This window comes from Podarcis pityusensis (genome assembly GCF_964106645.2).
Source record: "Podarcis pityusensis genome assembly, chromosome: 12".
In the NCBI taxonomy this organism is placed as follows: domain Eukaryota; kingdom Metazoa; phylum Chordata; class Lepidosauria; order Squamata; family Lacertidae; genus Podarcis; species Podarcis pityusensis.
This window is the reverse complement of record NC_138037.1, coordinates 14,150,631-14,169,441: the sequence shown is the minus strand read 5'-3', so window position 1 is coordinate 14,169,441 and position 18,811 is coordinate 14,150,631. Positions and strand designations below refer to the sequence as shown.

The 18,811-nt window shown below is 40.5% G+C and overlaps 2 protein-coding genes and 1 long non-coding RNA gene across 11 annotated transcripts in view; 2 read left to right on the top strand and 1 right to left on the bottom strand.

Annotated features, from left to right (window-relative positions):
- Positions 1-7,047, top strand: part of ESYT2 (extended synaptotagmin 2) — a 66,077-nt gene extending 59,030 nt beyond the window's left edge. For all 4 annotated transcript variants that reach the window (XM_080974030.1, XM_080974031.1, XM_080974033.1 and 1 more), the window contains 4 exons: positions 1,095-1,226; positions 1,765-1,870; positions 3,490-3,539; positions 3,627-7,047. In XM_080974030.1, coding sequence (XP_080830156.1) covers positions 1,095-1,226; positions 1,765-1,870; positions 3,490-3,539; positions 3,627-3,672 — 334 coding nt within the window. In that variant the 3' untranslated portion in view covers positions 3,673-7,047. The remainder of the gene's footprint in view (positions 1-1,094; positions 1,227-1,764; positions 1,871-3,489; positions 3,540-3,626) is intronic.
- LOC308459173 lies at positions 6,831-14,131 on the bottom strand. The gene is made up of 2 exons (XR_013977848.1): positions 13,922-14,131; positions 6,831-7,961 (listed from the first exon to the last, which is right to left on the bottom strand). It is a non-coding gene; the product is annotated as an uncharacterized lncRNA (long non-coding RNA).
- A 70-nt stretch (positions 14,132-14,201) lies between these two features.
- NCAPG2 (non-SMC condensin II complex subunit G2) overlaps positions 14,202-18,811 on the top strand; it is a 35,200-nt gene continuing 30,590 nt past the window's right edge. For 2 of the 6 annotated variants that reach the window (XM_080974009.1, XM_080974004.1), the window contains exons 1-4: positions 14,202-14,328; positions 16,045-16,150; positions 16,242-16,430; positions 17,962-18,076. In XM_080974009.1, coding sequence (XP_080830135.1) covers positions 16,073-16,150; positions 16,242-16,430; positions 17,962-18,076 — 382 coding nt within the window. In that variant the 5' untranslated portion in view covers positions 14,202-14,328; positions 16,045-16,072. Of the gene's footprint in view, positions 14,490-14,529; positions 14,644-15,306; positions 15,344-16,044; positions 16,151-16,241; positions 16,431-17,961; positions 18,077-18,811 lie in introns of those variants that run through there. The other 4 variants (XM_080974005.1, XM_080974006.1, XM_080974008.1 and 1 more) reach the window with 4 other exon arrangements.

The window sequence follows — 18,811 nt, the reverse complement described above, 5'->3', positions numbered from 1 at the left end:
CCACAGTTCCTTGGGTATTACAGGACAGTGGTATCCTAAGAAGGGCTCCCTCCAGTTGCACAAACTGGGAAAGCATTCTGTCATGTACAGTGGTACCTCGGGTTTAGTACTTAATGCGTCCCGGAGTTCCGTACTTAACTTGAAACTGTTCTTAACCTGAAGCACCACTTTAGTTAATGGGGCCTCCTGCTGCCGCCGCGCTGCCGGAGCACGATTTCTGTTCTCATCCTGAAGCAAAGTTCTTAACATGAAGCACTATTTCTGGGTTAGCAGATTCTGTAACCTGAAGTGTATGTAACCTGAGGTTACCACTGTATCTGTATAGAGCTTTGTAAGTTGATGGCAACACTTTGAATTGGGCTTTGAAGCAAACAGCCACTGCAGGTCATGGAGAATAGGAGTAATACGGCTTTGAATTGGCACATCACTCTTAAATCACTGAATACCGGCTTTCTGCACTAGCGGCAGCCTCCAAGCAAGCTGTACATAAGCCCCATGTAGAGCACATTGTAAGTAATCCAGACAAGAGCTTACCAGGGCATGGATCACCGGGGTTGCATTCAAGTGTCCATTTGTTCACTATATAAGAGAGATTTTCTACCTTTAGCTGTTCATTTCATTTGTTTTGCTTTTTTAATAAAATTGCTTTTAATGTTGGGTTTTTTTATTAACCGTTACATTTTATTGTCTTTGAAACATTTTGTTAAATATACTGCAATAGAATAATAGCAATGCTCAGAGCAGTATGTAACCGTAAGCAGCAACTTTCTACCATTGGCTTCTGTTATTGCAATGTAGTGGCTTGACAACCCATCACCTCTCCATTAGTGCTGTTTCCTGATCTCCATTTCTCTCAGTTGCCTCATACTGAAAGCTACTTGTAACCAGAATCCTCTTTCTGGGAGGCAGGAGAGTGATTGTGTATACAGTAGGCAATATGTTAGGAGAGAAGAGATTAAGAATCAGCACATACAGAAGACAGTCAGTCTGAGAGGATGAATACCGAGGCAGTTGGTGTGAATACCGAGACAGTGTACTTTAAAATAAATAAATGTCCTCTGTTCTAATGTGGTTATTTTGTGTTTCTTTGATAGAAATCTAATTGCCTTTTCAGAAGAAGGATCTGACCCCTATGTCCGAATGTATTTACTGCCTGACAAGAGGAGATCAGGAAGAAGAAAAACAAGCGTTTCAAAGAAGAATTTAAATCCAGTGTTTGATCAGGCGTATGTTGCAGTTTCTCATTTGTTGTTTTTACAACATGGAGTTGACACAATCTTCCTTTGCTTGCAGTGAAATAGAAGTAATCAGGAGTATACAGTAAACTGTTTAGGAGTAAACAGATTTCCCAAGTTTGTGTTTTCTTTAACACTTATTTTAAAACAGGGAACATGGTTTAGTACAATGTCTGTTTTAAAAGATGATTGGTTTTAGTAGCCTGGTATGCTTAGAAAGTAGAGATGGACAGAAATCTCAGAAAGCAAATAGTTTTGCAGAGGGAAGTGCTCACCATGAGGTGAGAGGGAGTTTATGTTCGTGAATATTTTTCCATTCAAGCTCAGTTGGAATCTCTCAAAGGCTGCTTTCAGAATTTCAGGGATTTCCCTCCTGCAGACCTGTTTTGCAGTTTAGAAATACAATTTAATAAAAATATAAACAGAGATTCTAAACTTGCTGGGTATCCTGTATCCGATGCCTTATTGTGTTCCATTTCATAAGCTCACTTTAAGATTGTTTTCTCTGAAAGATTGTTTCCCTTTTCAGCTTTGATTTCAGTGTTTCATTACCTGAAGTACAGAGAAGGACGTTAGATGTAGCAGTGAAGAACAGTGGAGGTTTCTTATCCAAAGACAAAGGGCTGCTTGGTAAGGTAAGTTACAGATATAAAGAAAAAATACCATGGAATGCCGGTGCAGGTAAGTGTGAGTTAAAATGTTCTTCCTTTCTCAAAATACTACAGCCTAGAATCATTAGTGAAGCTGAATGTTGGAAGATGCAGGAGATGCAAAATGAGAGAGACAGTCTTAAGAACAGAGGGGCTTTAATCATCACATCATAGGAATGTAGGAAGCTGCCTTTTAGTGAGCCACACCACTGGTCCATCTAGCCCAGTATTGTCTGTGCTGACTGGCAACAGTTCTCCAGGATTTCAAACCAGCATCTCTCCCATTCCTACCTGGAGATGCTGGGAATTGAGCGTGGGGCCTTCTCCGTGCAGCAACGTGGGAGCCACAAGTAGTCAACCCACTTCCTGCAATGTTGTGTAGTGCAGATCTGGACCACCTGAGGAAATCTGAAGCAGCTGGGCCTTCCAAAAAGTCACCAGCCATTACAGAAATGGTAGGAGGGCAGCCTTGCACCTCCGCCTTGGCTCTTGACTCTCACCCCAGAAACTGCACCCCTAGAAATAGACAATGTGACTTTGCGTGAGAGGAGAGTTATCTACCTGCCTTTCGTCTGAGCAGAGTTGCTGCCTGCTGTAGCCTCAGGATCTGAGCTATAGGCCCCAGCCTGGTGAGCTTGCCAGTACCCTTGCAAGGCCCCCAATAAATACCAAGTCCTTGTGATGATGCAGCCAGAATGTATCTCCTTGACCTTTGACCATCTTGGATTATTAAAGCTTGCCAGAGTAAAGTGAAGGCACGAGGCAGGAGTTGGTAATGCAGGTGAGCTGTGCACAGGCATGCTGCCAGCTAGCTCTGCGGAGGCTCTTTTTATTAGCACAGTATGCAAACCCAGGCAGATACATTTTGGACTGTGACCTTTACACATCTTCCAATCCCAAGATCGAGAGGTGGTACAAAGTTATTTTGGCACCTGTTTCCACTGCATCATTTCCCCCTTGAACAATGTATGACGAAGGAGACAAAGGTCACAGACAGGGCACGGCAGACCACTAAGAGAGCAAAGGTTAGATAGAGGGCAATGATGTTCAGACAGCTGTGGCTTTGTCTGCGGGTGGGAGTGTGCTCCGCACCCGAAGGTCACGCATTCAGACAGCGGAGGCCTGTCTGCAGGAGGAAGTGTGCCCCACACCCGGCGGACATTCCTTCACCAGAGGGGTATCCCCAAGCGGGTTCAGGGTGTGGTCAGTGCATCTTCGTGGTCCCAGCTGTCCTGAAAGGTGGCGAGTTGATCATTCCTGAAAAAGCCCACCCTGGACACTTTCACTGATTGCAACTTCCAACTGGCTGAAAACTCCCTTTTTAGGCAAGGTGATTGAGGCTTGTGGCGTAACAACTGCATGTACCGATCCAGATTCAGCACATGGGAATTCTGTATCATACTTGTGCCGCAAAATGTGTTGCTGAATGCTGTCACAATGAGACTCTAGCCTTTAAAGTTTGAGAGAGGGCATCAGCAAAGGTTCTACCTAAGCAGCTGTAGGGCACTTACAATTAAAAAAAACTAAGTGTTAAATCACTCCCACAAGATATTAGCATGCTCAGATTTCTCGGAACTTAATTAGCTGCTTCTTTTCTTGCACAGGTATTGATACCACTGGCTTCTGAAGAACTTTCCAAGAGTTCCACCCAGTGGTAAGTAGAATCACACTGGCACCCTTTCCATCTTATTTATTCTTGGTGCCTCCAATAAGACTGCTTTTCTTTTTCTTCACCTTCTAGGTATGACCTGACAGAAGATGGTACAAGGCCGCATATTGCACCTTAGGCAGTTTGGGATGCCAGAAGCTCCTGTTCATATACTTTTGCCATCCTTTATATATTTTATCAACATTGTTCACACAGATGTATTAATATTTTTTTATAACTCTTAGTTATTAGGCTCAATCAACACTTCCCAACAGTTTTATAATACTTGGACATTATATGTAGGCTTAAGTCCGTTTGTTAGCCTTTTTTCCTTCATTTGTTACAGCTACTTTAATGTGCAATAGGGTTTGTAGAGTAACCATGTTTCAATGGAACCTTTTATGGCATTTGTAACCTTGAGAAAAGTGAGATTTTATCTGGTTTTCCTATCTTGTTTCATATCTCACCAAGGTGTCTGCCATGTAAATAGATGCTATTTTTTTAAAGAGAGTTTCCCCCAATGGTTTGAAGACAAAAGGAAAATGTAAACACAAATGAGATCTTTTTCTTTTAAATGCACGCTAAAAGTTTAAGGCAAAATGTTTAGGGAATGGTTTTCACAGCAAAATTGTCTTAATCCTAAGATGACTGATTTCTTTAAAAAGAAAAGAAAAAGTACAGAAGGAATTAATTGAACAGTTAGCCCATATATTTCTGGCCTTAAAGCCTTGCAAAATGGGAGAGTACAAAATATTAACTTTTAATATTTATATAGAAAAGTATTCTTGGAATTGCAGATAATTCATATAATTCTAAAATTCATCCAGATGTTATAAAGAAAAGTATATATAATTACTGTACAAAAGAAATACTGTATGAAAATAAGATGATCATGGTGTTGAAATAATAGTATATTCATCTAGTCTCTTAAGATGCAAAAGTGAAGACTTGAGTAGTACAGTGTTTTGTAATGCACTTTTGCAGTCATTGCTTCCTGTTAAGATTTTATTTGCCCCACCTGAAATACCAGAAAATTGCCTATGCAAAAGTATGGTTAAGATGTACTGCAGATTAAGAATTGATAACCACCGTAATGATTCAGAATCTGTGGTGGAATCACATTGATTGTTTTACATATGAAGCTTCTTTAACTGGGTCTCTAGGACGTTTATCAGTGGTATCATAAAATGCCTGCAGGTCTCTTAAATTGGAACTCATATTATAGAAAGCTCAATATCTAGATTTCTGGTTAGCTTTTTCCAGTTGCTTCAATGCTTGGAGCAGTTCCTTCTCTTTTGGGTCTGATCTATGTGAAACACTCACATTCCATTCAAAACACCACTGCATTCTGCTGCAAGGACTAGTTCATACACCACCAGTTAAGGAATCTGTCACTAGAGATTGAGCAGACCGTGTGCTCCACAAAGTCTGCAAAATCTGCCATGAATCTGGAATGTGTGGATCAGAATGATGTTAATGCAGTAAAAATGAGCCATTTAAAATCAAATGTATGTTCTAATCAGTGCAGCTTTTTCATTTGATTTTTACAGGCCCAGGAAATGCAGGAGTGGTATGCAACAAATGGACTTGATAGATGTTTTGAGTGTGAACGTTTTGCTTCATTTTATTCATTGTTACTTTCGGAACAAAATCAATGGGGTATTGATTATATCTATTGCTTCCTTTTTTTGGAAAGCTTTCTCAGATGGTTTTTAACAAAAATGTATATTTTTGTGGTTTAACCCAAGAAACAGTACATTTCCTCTGCAGACAGTAGCCTCACAATCTTGGGTAAATATGCAATTGCTTTTTAAAAACAAAATAACAATTTATCATTAGTTGATTCTCTTGGGGTGGCTTCTGACTACAAAATAATGTTTATGGGTAAATAAACTCCTGGAATACTAGCTTTATAATTAAACTTACATAACCTTAATTCTCGCTTAGACAATTGGAATAATCCAACAGTAACACCTCCTGCACAAGAACCATTCAGTTGAGCTTGCACAGAAGAGATTCCCATGTGCCCTTCAAGTATACTAAGAATACCGAAGTGCCTGTCATATAGATGTAGCAGACTGTTCATACCAAGTTTAAAAAACAATTTCATTTTCATTTGTCGGCGTGACACATTTGTACATACCCATTGGCATCCTGTATGTAACATCAAGTTGTACTGTGTCATCTTTGCTAGGCAGACCTGTGCGGCAGCATCCAGATAATGTGGTACATGTACATGAGCTCTGAGAGAGAGGCTCACCATAAACATAGTCTAGATTAAGGTGGTCCCCTACTTCCTTTTAAGCATCTTCACTATATGACCACTGTCAGACAGCTCAAACAAGGGAGAACATATAATAGGAAGAAGAAAAGCCATAATCTGTAGTTACCACAAGCCCTTATGAGAAATATGAAGACAAGGGAAATGTGACTCGAAGTCTTATTGAAGAAAGCTACTAACCCGTATACCATAGTATTCTCTCCTGGCTAAAATTGGTATTAGTAAGTAAGAGCATTGTACAGTGGCATTAGTTATGTTGAAATTCCTAAATGATGAGATTCTTGGGAGAGGATGCCATAATGCCAACATGTGGGCATGTAACATCGTAGAACAAATAGGTTTCTCGTTGTGGTCAAAATTTGGCAGGAGGGTCCTACATAATTCTTTTGAGTATCTGAGTATCAGGTATGGTAACCTCTATTTCATGTATTTGCAATACCTTGTCATTAAGAATAGGATATTGGTAGAAATGCATAGAGGTAATGCAGGCCACTAGGGAACAGCGTGAAATACTTCCAATCTATTATTAAAGTAAAAGCCGCCGTCTTCTCTCTTCATCCCCTGGTATATATCAGTGTTCTTTCCCTACATCCCAAGGTATCCTGCATGAGGAAATAACAAATAGTGAGAGTTATGCCAAATGTGTGCAAAAAGGGATTAGTAACAATGTGAGAACTCATCAAGGTGGCCCTCGGGTGGAGAGGAGCTCGCTCTCAAAAATCTGGACCAAAATCCTGGCTAATTACAAAGAAACGCTCTTTTCTACCTTTGGAAATCAGAAGCTGCATGCATGAATCTATTCTGTCCACAACTTGGTGGTGGTAAGATGAGGAAGAATGACATTTCCATTAGCAAATCAAAGACTAAATGTCATCAGACTAGCTTTCCGCATTGTTTATTATTTTTTTAATTCTGTGCCTTAAAGGAAAGCTTAAATACTTTGTTTCAACCCAAGCTTTGTTCTCTGTATCTACCAGTTTTTGTTGCGTGCTATTGAAACTGTTCAGTGCTCTATGTTGCTGGAGAGGAAAGCAGCACTTTGCATTTAGAGCTATTATAATCCAAGCACCAAGTCACTATATTATGTGGGTTTTGGATTAAATTATTTGAACCTTCTCTATATCAGGCTTGCAGCAACTGCTGAAGGGAGGAGATAGTTTAGTACAGATTGCCTTTTTCGCTCATGTAATTTTGCAATTGCATGTATTTATTCAATAAATGATTCATATGGGAGTTATTGGTGGATCTTTTTTTCCTTCATTCCAAGAAAGTCTTAAATATTTATTTACCCGACATAACAGGCAGTCATTAGTGCATCAGTGATTTACTGCATTATCAGAAGACATGTATTCCGTGTATGTATGTTGACTACTGAAATCAATAGGAACTTCCTGCGGTACAGGGAAGAGGTTCATTGATAAGCCTAAGCTTATGCCGTTGATGAAACTTGAGAAAAAGCAGATAGTTCCTTCCAAGACTTCTGTTGGTTGGATATCTACACTGATATAGCCTCTGTAATTGGTTTCCTGCAGAAGCAACATTTTTCAGAACTCACTTGCATTGTGTAACAATCTTGAAGATAAGAGGGAGGGATGAAGGTATTTCAGAGAAGGTAGATGGAGCAAATAAAGCATATTTTAAAAATGGTTTTCAGTTCAGAAGAGACACGTCTTGTTCAGTTGCCCAGTGCATGGAAAACTCTCATAATACTGGGTCAGGTCTGCTTTTCTTTTACTTCCATCAACATTTCAGCTGTGTTAGAAATGTCTATGTGCATTGTCTTACAACAGCTGATTTTGTATTTTCTTGCATTACTTAATTCTGCTTTTTAACCTATAAGCAAAGGCAGCCGTGGTAGCCCATAAGAAATTCAGAAATGCATACCTAGGCAATACTATTATTAGGCCAACCACAAATATCATAAACTGGTGAGCAAGGTACTCACTTCTACAAAGGCACAAAGACTGGAAGGGGAGGCTGATTTCTGCAGCGGCATCTCAGTCCCCACCACACCTTATGTCACATATGATGGCAGGTGTGAGTGGTTTCTGAAAAGCAGCCTCGTAGGCCCAGTAAGCCAAGTTTGGCCCACAGGCTGGGGGTTCCCTCTGATTTTAAAGGTATGATGTCCATTTAGTCACAGTCTTCTGTTGGGATAAAGAAACACAATTGATTCCCCCATTTTAAAAAATCATCTAAATCCAGCTGTTACCTGGGTTCGTCTCCATCACTGAGTTCCTTGGTAGGTGGAAAACAGAAATAAACTAGTTTTTAAATTAAGGATGCTGAGATTAACTTTAGTTGCTGTCCTAGGTGAAAAAGAAGTCACTGAAAGCTGAATAAGGTAATTTAAGATAAGTGGTACATTTTTAAGCTATAAGGAGACAAAAAAGTGAGCTCTTGGCAACAGTTCTGATGCAGTCTCAAATAGTGTGTTTTTTCAATCATGCACACAACTCATAAATAGCACTAGATGGTGCTATAGATTCTAATGAATAAGTGCTCTTCCCAGTCAGTTCAGCCTATTCATGGACAAAAGCTAAAAGCTTTAGTTGTACCAGGTTTTTTTTCCTGGTATATCGTAATTTGAGGAATGTACTATATGTACTATGAATGTGCCCTTTGCTATGGGCTTGCTGAGGAAATCTTGTAAACATTGCTGGCTGTTGGTTTTTAAAATCTCTCTCTTTATGGTACCACTCTCTTGATTTATGTCTGGTTTTTGTACCCCACCCTGGGATTAAGTGGGATGATGGGCTGGTTAAAAATATTCTGTAGAAATGCAGAAAACATCAAAATTACAAAGTGAACTTCTGCAGCCAAAGAGGAAAATAATATTGAAATTGTACAGCTTGCTCCTTGAATGGGAACTGAAAGATGGGGTAATAAAAGAACCAATGATAAAATGGTCACAAGAGCTGGGCCAGACAATTCATTTAGACAGAGGGGAAAGATTATGGAAAACTGATATAAATTTTACAGCGTGCTATTCGATTAAGGAAAATATAATGAAGACGTTTTACTGCTGGTACCTCACCCCAGTGAAACTATCAAAAATATATAAAAAATCAAATCTCTGTTGGAGATGCAAAACAGAGGTGGAGACGATGTATCATATGTGGTAGGGGTGCAAAGTGGTGAAACAATTCTGGATTATGATACATGAAGAGCTTAAAAGGATATTTAGGAGTTCAATCTTTAAAAAACCAGAGGCATTTTTGCTGGGTTTGGTATCGAGTGACATTCCTAAGGATAAAAGGAATGTATTCCTTTACGCAACCGCGGCAGCCAGAATCGTAGTGGCAAAAAATTGGAAAACTGATAAAATATCAGAATTATTAGAATGGAGAATCAAATTTCTTGAATTCGCGGAGATGGCAAAATTAACAGCATCAATTAGAGGCTACTCTAATAAAAAAATTAATAAAGAGTGGGAATGCGTTAAGGAATACATGAAAAAAAGTTGGTGCTGGAGCTTAAAAATTAATATGCAAAAGTATAAAAGGCGCAAAGAGATAGGATAATATGTTAAAGTTGGAATAACAAAGTGAATAATGTAACAATAACAAAAATAATAGTAAGTAAAGAAGATCACACACAGATGGAGGGAAGTACTGGGCTGTGGGGGAGGGAGGTGAAGGGATTAATTGAAACTGTTAAAGATTGGTATAGGATTTAAGAGATTTACCGGTAAATTTTCATAAAGATTCTATAAGGAAAGCAGAAAGCAGCAAGAAATATCAAGTAAAGGTATCGGAGAGGAAATCAGTGTAAATGAAAACATGAGACTTATGGTTTTGTTACATATGATTTTATTTTGGAGTTGTCTGTTTATTTTGGAGTTGTTTGTTGTAAAGAATGTATATCATGTGAATAAAATAATAAAGGATGAAACTGAAAAAAAGAAAGAAAAAGAAAATGTTATTAGCCTAAAGAGCTGTAAGTTAATACATAATGAAAAAAACAAAAAAGGCAGAATTATTTAGAATTGGATAAGAAGATGGCATATATAATGTTTGTTGACTTATCAATGTAAACTATGCTTGTGCATTTAGACCTCTACACTCCTTCAAGGTGTATTGCCCTACAAATCCACACTGACAGTTCCATAAAAATCCCCCCCAAAAGTAATAGTAAATACAGTAATAGTGTGTTAACTAGTGTATTTGTGAGAGCTTTTAAAAAAGCAGATTATGAGATGGGGCATTTGGATGATGGAAATCAGACTTCAAACCCTAAGGAACAGCTAGGTTTCCTAGAATAATGTAATGTAAGAAGGTTCCCTGTGCTGGGAAATTACAGTACCATGCAGCAAAAGTAGAATCACAAGAGAATATATGCATAAGAAATAGAATCTAGTCCTCTGGAAAGTCCCTTGAACTTATGGCCTGGCCATATTAACATTTGTGGCAGAGTGCATGATAAATGCCCCATTTGCCTAAGTGAGAGGAAGGCAAACTACTATAGGATTTAGGAGAATTTTACGAGTGATCTTCCAATTTTATAAAAATTATTGAAGTAATACAGTAAGTGAAATGAAAAATAGAAATGAGAGGAAACATTAAACGTCAATTGCAAAGAAATCCAATACTAACAAAGTGTATATAAAATAAGCTTTACTGCAATATAAATAGCTGTTCCAGAATTGTCTCTTCACCACTCAAGTGTGCACTATATAAAAGAAAACTGACTCTCATGTCAAAATAACTGTTTTCTGAAGGGGCATAGATGGTATATAGTCAAATAGATTCACCAGCTATCATATGATGTAACATTCTGGGAATATTACTTTTGTTACTGCTGATAGCAGTGAATAATATACAAAATTACAATGGCTTGCCTGAGGCATTCTAGACTCCTTGACAGATAAGAGGGATCTCTTCAAGGGGGGGTGGGGGACAAGACTGTCTGATGAAGGGACAGCATGGAAGCAAGTTTGCATTTGCTGTTGCTCAGCAACCTTGTATTGAAGGCCCCCTTTCCCAGATTGCTTTAACAAGATTTGACGGGAGAAGGATAGTTAAGTATATGATTAATAAAAAAAGGTATAGATTATTCTGAACTGATGTGCAGACACGTCAAAATGGAATTGTACAATTTAGGTAATGTTGAAGGATGACACCCTGCAAAAAGTTGACAACTGGCTCATTATTACCTGCACAAAGCAATTCTTGCATCCCTTTTTTGTTTTCTGCTGTATCACTTAAGATCTGATCTTTGTTATTATTCAGCCTGCTATGATTTCTGTGTCAAGATCTAGTTGCAGGGACATAAAATAAAAACCTGAATTTAATAAGCTATGTTAAATTGTAGGGAGAGCTGTATTTCAGTGAGTTTACCTGATGGGTACCTTGCAGAGTTGGAAACATTGATAAATTACTGCAATTTGTACCCTGGCACTGCTCGCAAATGGAAATGCCAGCCAATTAATTAGGCATATATCCCTGCTTTACAATGGCTGATCTTATTTAAACTGCCTCCACACTGTTGCTGTAGGGCTGTTAAAGCTGAGCTGTAAACAGCAGTCAGAGGGGAGCGGGGAACCAGTTGTTGTGCCAAGGAATTGGAGTCAAGGAATTGAGCCAGAGAACTGAAGAACATGCCAAAGCCAGAAATATATCCGGCAACGACTCAGCCCAAAGTCTGAGAATATGTCACTGTCCAGACTCCAGGACGGTACCACAGTCTGCAGTTGTGGGAGTTGCACATGCACAGAGTGTTGTGGGTTCCTGGTTCCAGTTCTAGCAGCACAGAGTTTTCTTTGAGTAACTCAAATTATTTTTAACTTTACTTCACTTTCTCTTCCCCCCCCCGTACACAATACACTTTAATAAAAGCTGCTTTCTCATATATTTGTTTTATAAAACTCTTCCATATAAGTGCCTAGTCCCATATAAATGTCTGAAAATTTAATAAACCCTGAAGCCAAACTTCATTACAATGTATTTTACCCCATTGGAAAAAAAGTCATCTTTGTCAACTTCTGGTTTGTACTCTGCATATACTCTGGGGCTAGTCTACACCATATCGGCCTCCCCATTTAGATTTAGGTGGCATCATTACAACTGGAAGCAGAAAAGTTCTCTGTCATGTAGCACTTTTAAATGACAAATTAGGAATCCTAACATTTATATAATAAACAAAAAATGTGCATATAAAATTAGAAAAGGAAATGAAGTTTCTGCTGCTTTCTCTGTGAGGTAGTACGCTACATACCATATAAACAATTTCAATAAATTCAAAATGCTATTCTATTTCTTAACAGCATCTTGGCAGTCAAAAACAAGTCTCCTTTTTCAACTGCTCCTCAATCCATAGCTCTACCTGAAGTGGCAGAGAAGCCTGCAAATTCTGATACAGTGGTACCTCGGGTTACATACGCTTCAGGTTACACACTCTACTAACCCAGAAATAGTGCTTCAGGTTAAGAACTTTGCTTCAGGATAAGAACAGAAATCGGGCTCCGGCAGCGCGGCAGCAGCAGGAGGCCCCCATTAGCTAAAGTGGTGCTTCAGGTTAAGAACAGTTTCAGGTTAAGAACGGACCTCTGGAACGAATTAAGTACTTAACCTAAGGTACCACTGTATTTTTAACTGGCTCTTAATTGTAACATGTAAGGTCTGGGGAACGAATGCAGCTCCCCAAACTCCTCTTTCAGTCCCACGCCACAACCTCCATTGGCCCTGCCCAACTGGAATATGAACTCTGATAATGCTTCTTACTTGCCGTGATAGAGGTTAGAGTGATGCACAGTAGAAAAAGTACAATTTGCTTTACTTGGCTCACACACCTTTGCCAGGCTCACCATTGCTGGCCCTCAGAAAGCCACCCAGGAGAAAATGCTTCTGCTGGGGGGGGGGGACCCCACCCCCAGCAGCAGACAATATATTAAGTAAGTTTGGGCTGCAAGGCTGAATAGTGCCTTACAGTACAGCCCTCAATATATGTACTCATTATTTAGCACACTTGATGTATTTATTCATAGAACAGTGCGCTGCAGTGGTTAAGAGTTTAGGACTAGGACCTGAGAGACCAAGGTTCAAATCACCTCAGCTATGAAGCTCACTAGGAGACACTGAGCCAGTTGCTGCTTCTCAGCCTAACCTACCACACAGGGTTGTTGGGTAAGTGAGGCCACAGAACCATGTGCACCACTTCAATTGCCATTGAGGTCGGATATAAAGGCAATAAATACTCAGAAGGCCCAAGGCTTCAAACTCTGCACTGGTTAACGGGCAGAAAGCCCCCAACTGAACACAGTGGGACTTCTTCCCGAATAAACCCTACATAGAACTGAACTATTAATGATGAGTGGGAATACTTTGGGGAAATGTTTTAAGAGGTATAAACAGTCAAATAGAACTTCCAAGTGTGGATTGACTTTTGGGCAGCAGTAAACAACAACTTAGAAATGGAGGCAGTGAGAGATTTTACTTTCTTGGGCTCCATGATCACTGCAGATGGTGACAGCAGTCACGAAATTAAAAGACGCCTGCTTCTTGGGAGAAAAGCAATGACAAACCTAGACAGCATCTTAAAAAGCAGAGACATCACCTTGCCAACAAAGGCCCGTATAGTTAAAGTTATGGTTTTCCCAGTAGTGATGTATGGAAGTGAGAGCTGGACCATCAAGAAGGCTGATCGCCAAAAAACTGATGCTTTTGAATTATGGTGTTGGAGGAGACTCTTGAGAGTCCCATGGACTGCAAGAAGATCAAACCTCTCCATTCTGAAGGAAATCAGCCCTGAGTGCTCACTGGAAGGACAGGTCCTGAAGCTGAGGCTCCAATACTTTGGCCACCTCATGAGAGGAGAAGACTCCCTGGAAAAGACCCTGATGTTGGGAAAGATGGAGGGCACAAGGAGAAGGGGACGACAGAGGACGAGATGGTGGGACAGTGTTCTCGAAGCTACCAGCATGAGTTTGACCAAAGTGCGGGAGGCAGTGGAAGACAGGAGTGCCTGGCGTGCTCTGGTCCAGGGGGTCACGAAGAGTCGGACACGACTAAACAACAAATTGTGTTTAGGACTGCGGTACCTCACGTGACCGCCAGGATGTCTCGAGAGTCCCCCCCCCCCCCAAACGCCAGACAGACGGGAGTTTTACCTCACGTCTTAATACATATTATTTCTGAAATACCAACCAACCACCTCAGCGAACGAACCCTTTAAGCGCGCACAATCCCACACCCTTTGCAATCGCCCTGAAGGCCTTGAAACTGAGACAAGCGCTTCGGCCTCCGGGTCCCAACCGAAGGCTGACGGACAAGTGCGCACGCGCGCGGCGGCGACGGACCGGAAGGAGTCTCGCCGCGCGGCCTCTCCCCGCCCCTTTCGACTTCCTTCTTCACCTCCCCGCCCCTCTCCCCGCCCTTACTTCCGAGCTTCGTCCAATGACTAGCCGCGAGCCGGCCTCCGTGGCGCGCATGCGTCGTCTCTTGACGTTGCCGCTCGCGGGAGAATTCGAATCCAGCTGCGCGGGCGCCAAACGGAGCTGGTAGTGGATTCTCAACGGTGAGTTTTGAGGGGAGAGGGCGAGGCCGTGGCAGGTGAAATATAAACGGAATTATGTTAGGGTAAGCTAGGTCTGTGGTGACCTGTTCTTGACAGTGGCCAATGCCCAGCAGCTGCCTGCTAGTTAGGGAGCCGGAAGGGTGGGCGTCTTGTGGAGAAAGGTGAAGGAACTGGCCTGCTGGATTAATGCTAAGGACCCGCCCAGCCCTGCTTTCTCTATTCCTTTTCGATAGCAAGCCTCAGGGGAAAGGACTGTCTTACTATACTGGAGTTTGCAGGTAGCTCGGGGTGCCTTTTCTGCTTGAAGAAAGTGAGGTAAAAGCACACCTTTGAAATGGTTTGTTGTTGTTATTTAGTGACTTCTAGGTGCGTCTGAAACAGGGAAGTGACAGGAGAAGGGGGGGATTGTATACAAGGTGGAATTTATTTTACTTAGCCTAGGTCCATTAATTTCAGTGGTCTACAGTGGTACCTCGGGTTACAGACGCTTCAGTTTACAGACTCCGCTAACCCAGAAATAGTACCTCGGCTTAATAACTTTGCTTCAGGATGAGAACAGAAATCGCGCAGCGGCAGTGGAAGGCCCCATTAGCTAAAGTGGTACCTCAGGTTAAGAACAGTTTCAGGTTAAGAATGGACCTCCAGAACAAATTAAGTTCTTAACCTGAGGTACCACTGTACTGTTAATAGAATAGAATTCCATACATATGGGAACAGAGGTGCGTGGTGATGATGAAAGGAGAATTGTGTGTTTGCCTTCAGTTTCTTAAAAAAAAAAGAAACAATATAAAAAACATTCTACCTTCAACTTCAGGAATATGTGGTTGGGGGGGAAAGGGGTGGGGTTGGCTGTGGGGGGTGGGGGAGCAAATGGCCACATGCTGTAGCCAAAAAGAGTGAGAAAAGAAAACCTATGGATACTTTTGACTTTGTCATCTCTTTTCTCAGAATTCATATTGTGCAGGACAATAAAGAAGTGTGAATCACCAGTAACTGGAACTAGTGAGCTATTGTGGTAAGGCTAGTTATACTACATGTTCTGCCCAGTTGCCATAACAGTTGCCAGTCCATTAATTTACTTAAGAAGTATAGAAACATAGAGAGACAGTACCTAAAGCAGTGTACGGAATAACCTAAAACTACTGATATTACCGAAAATAGCAGTAAAACATCCATTGCTGCCAGATGGACAATAATTCATGGCCAAATTAAAACAGCAGCAGTTAAATACATTCAGTTATGTGGTGCAAAAAAATCCTGTAAAGACAGCTGGGCCAGAATACATCTTTAGAAAGAGCCAGGCCAACAGTGTAGGAGATAGTTGCTCCAAGGAGTCGAAGTGCAGATGCTGCCAGGTTTAAAGGAGGTAACCTAGTGGGGCAGTGGTTAGTGAGGCAATAGATGTTTTCTTGGAAGCAAGCAACCTGAAGGCAAAGTTTTTCTTTTCTTTTTTTGCGAGGGAGGGGGAGGAAACAAACCATAATCACTAGTTTGCACCTAGTATGAAACCAGTCTCTGGTTTGTTTCCACTCTAGTGTGTCAAGGTAAGGAGCAGGGGAGAAGCAAATTGGAGACATTTGAGCAGTCTGCACCTACATGCTTCTTATTCATATTAAAAATGCAATGCGGTGTGTGAACTAGGTTTGTTTGCCAACCAGTTCTGAATTGCTGTTCTGGCATTAAATTGGATTTCCTGTTGCAATGTTTTCCTCTTAGACTTTTATGGATTACGAAGTAATACAACATGGCAAAACGTGAAGCTTTTCTACAGGCTGCTTTTAATGGTGCCAACAAGGAGTTCTTGCATTTTATCCAACTTCACGTAAGTAAATATGAAGAGGGAAAAAAGTGCCTGGAGTGGGTTGAAACGCTTTTGTTCAGTGACAAACTTTTGGTTTGTATCATTTTTACAGAAAGATGCAGCAGATCCATTTGATTTGAATGAGTTGTTGCAAGAATTATCTAGGAAGCAGAAAGAAGCATTGTGGGAGAAGTTAGCACAGTGGTTGGCACAAGTTTTAGTGGAAGACCCAACAGAAGAATGGCAGAGAGTTGGAGAAGACTGTGATGATGACATGGAAATTGAGACGGCTGCTAAAAGGGTATTTCTTATAACAGATTCCTGCTATGTTTCATGAGCTGATACAATTACTGTAATTATTTATTCATTTGTTCATTTATGTGGCTACCACCTTAGATACCAGAAGCCTTTCATATGCACTCCTTTTATGTCCGTTTCATTTACATCAGGGGTGGGGATCCTTTTGGCCTGGCCAGCCAGATTTTTAGCTTCTCTACCCTCGTCAGCTGGGTTCAGGCATGCTAGCTTGAGTTCAGGCACACTCAAACCCTACACAAAGCAGGATTGAATCCCCTGTGCAACTGTGTTTACCTCCCCCACACCTGATTGCATATATATGATTGTAGGCATGAGGCAGGTGGCCAGGGTTTCTGAAAAACAGCCCCATAGGCCAAATGGGAAGGCCCAAGTTTGGCCTACAAACTGGAGGTTCCCCACCTCTTGATTTACATCCTGTAGTTCCCTGTCAGAATGGCTTATGCTGGGCTTCCAGGCCTTTCCACACATTGTCCATTCTAGCTTTTATACAGCAGAGGGGCCAGGGGAAAGCATGATGGTAATAGTTTGAGAATCTCAAATGCAAGTTGCAGATGCCTTTGTTAACATGAATGAAGTGAAGGCTTATTATTTATCAAAATCTCAACTGCTTTCTTCAGGAAAGCAGTGCAGAATTGTGTGAGTTTTCTTCACTATACTGTACTGAAAACAATGGCTTACAGCTAATTTAGACCCATTGATTTAAGTGGATCTACTCTGATTGGGTTGTGTCCAATCAAGCTCTAGTCTGCTTAAGGGTTCTTTGAAACCTATTCTCTCTTAAAGAAAACACAGTTACCTAGTCTATCCACTTAGGTTAATTGGCTCTCAGCTCCTAATTCAATGAATTTATTTGTTCTTGGTTCAAGTTCTTTTGCTGAAAATTTGTAGATACATGGATAATTTTTTTAACAGCTTAAGGAAGAGTGCTGTGTTACTTCAAAGCTTACATTCTGCACCATGAATATGAATTCACATCAGTTGATTGGACGTTGTTGTAAAACCTGTTTGTAAGTAGTTGCAAACTGGTACAAAGTTTTTTACTTGTTTTGTTTTTGTTTTCTAAACCTCAAAACTTGAACAGTGGCAGATCCTGAAAAAAACAAGGAAACGAAAATATGCTGCAAGGAGGAGAAAAAGACATACAAAAATTAGTGCCCTATTAATTTCATCGAGAGAGCTTAACATGTGTTTAAATATTTTCTGCTGGAAAGTGCTTGACTGGCTAGATCACGTTCATGATGTTTGGAAAGACACTTACTCTCACAATAGGTTTTAATGGGGGATCACAGCAGTGCTGCTCTACCATAATTGTAAATACTGCCTAGTAAAAAATAAATTAGTACCTGCATTTAATAAAGGGAGGACATACTTAAATACCTTTCAGCAAAGGAATTTATTCCAGCTAATATTAAGCCAAATCATACTGCTTTCAGTTTTTCTTGAATAATTGTGGTCTGATGTTGTAGTTTAACTTCATAGCCTTGTTAAGTAAGTGTACCTCTCTCAACTTTTAGGAAGAAACCACAGCTGTCATCCATGGTGTTGCCACTGTAGTTACTACTTCCATACCCACAGTAGATGAAAATGTAAACATCAAAGCTCTTTTAGAATGTGCACTGATATTAAATGGTATGTATTTCAGTTGATCTCAGCATACTAGGATCTTTGGTATATTGATAGTGCTAAACATCCTTTGTGTGAACAAGCAAATATTTAAAACAAAAGGAATGCCACTTCTGGGAGTGGAAGTAATTTAAACCTACTGACTTACAGCTTTCTTCATACAATTGCATGTACCTTGAACATTTAAAACGCATCTTTTCTTTAGCTATTATTGTTTCTTTATGGCATATTTTGAAAACCGTATTACATGTCATATAACCACTTATCTCATAACAGATTCACTGGTTTGCATAGCAACAAAGTAATAATCTAAAATGTTGGTGTAAATATTGTATCTGTTGATATGTTTATAGCTTAGCAAGTGGGTGTAAGTGCTTTACAAGCTTCAAGTACTCTTGATGTGGGTTTCAGACTGTAAAATGACTGGAATGAACTTACTGAAACAAAACTATAACCTTGGTCATACCACAAATTCATCCAAAGCTAGTTCTTAAACCTAAGTGTGGTCCATCCCCTGTTTAGTCATACGCACCTCATAGGAACCACTGTATTTCTTGCCTAACCTGGAATGAGAGTACGCTGTGGTGGGAGAGCGGAGGGTCTCCCCTTTGCCCATACTATCATCCCGACCAGAATGGTCCCTCCCCCATAATCCATTCACCATAGAGCGCGCCTACTGGGACCAATATAAGCTTTTATGCCACTGCAAATATGAGGCACCTACCTCCCCTGATTCTCAGT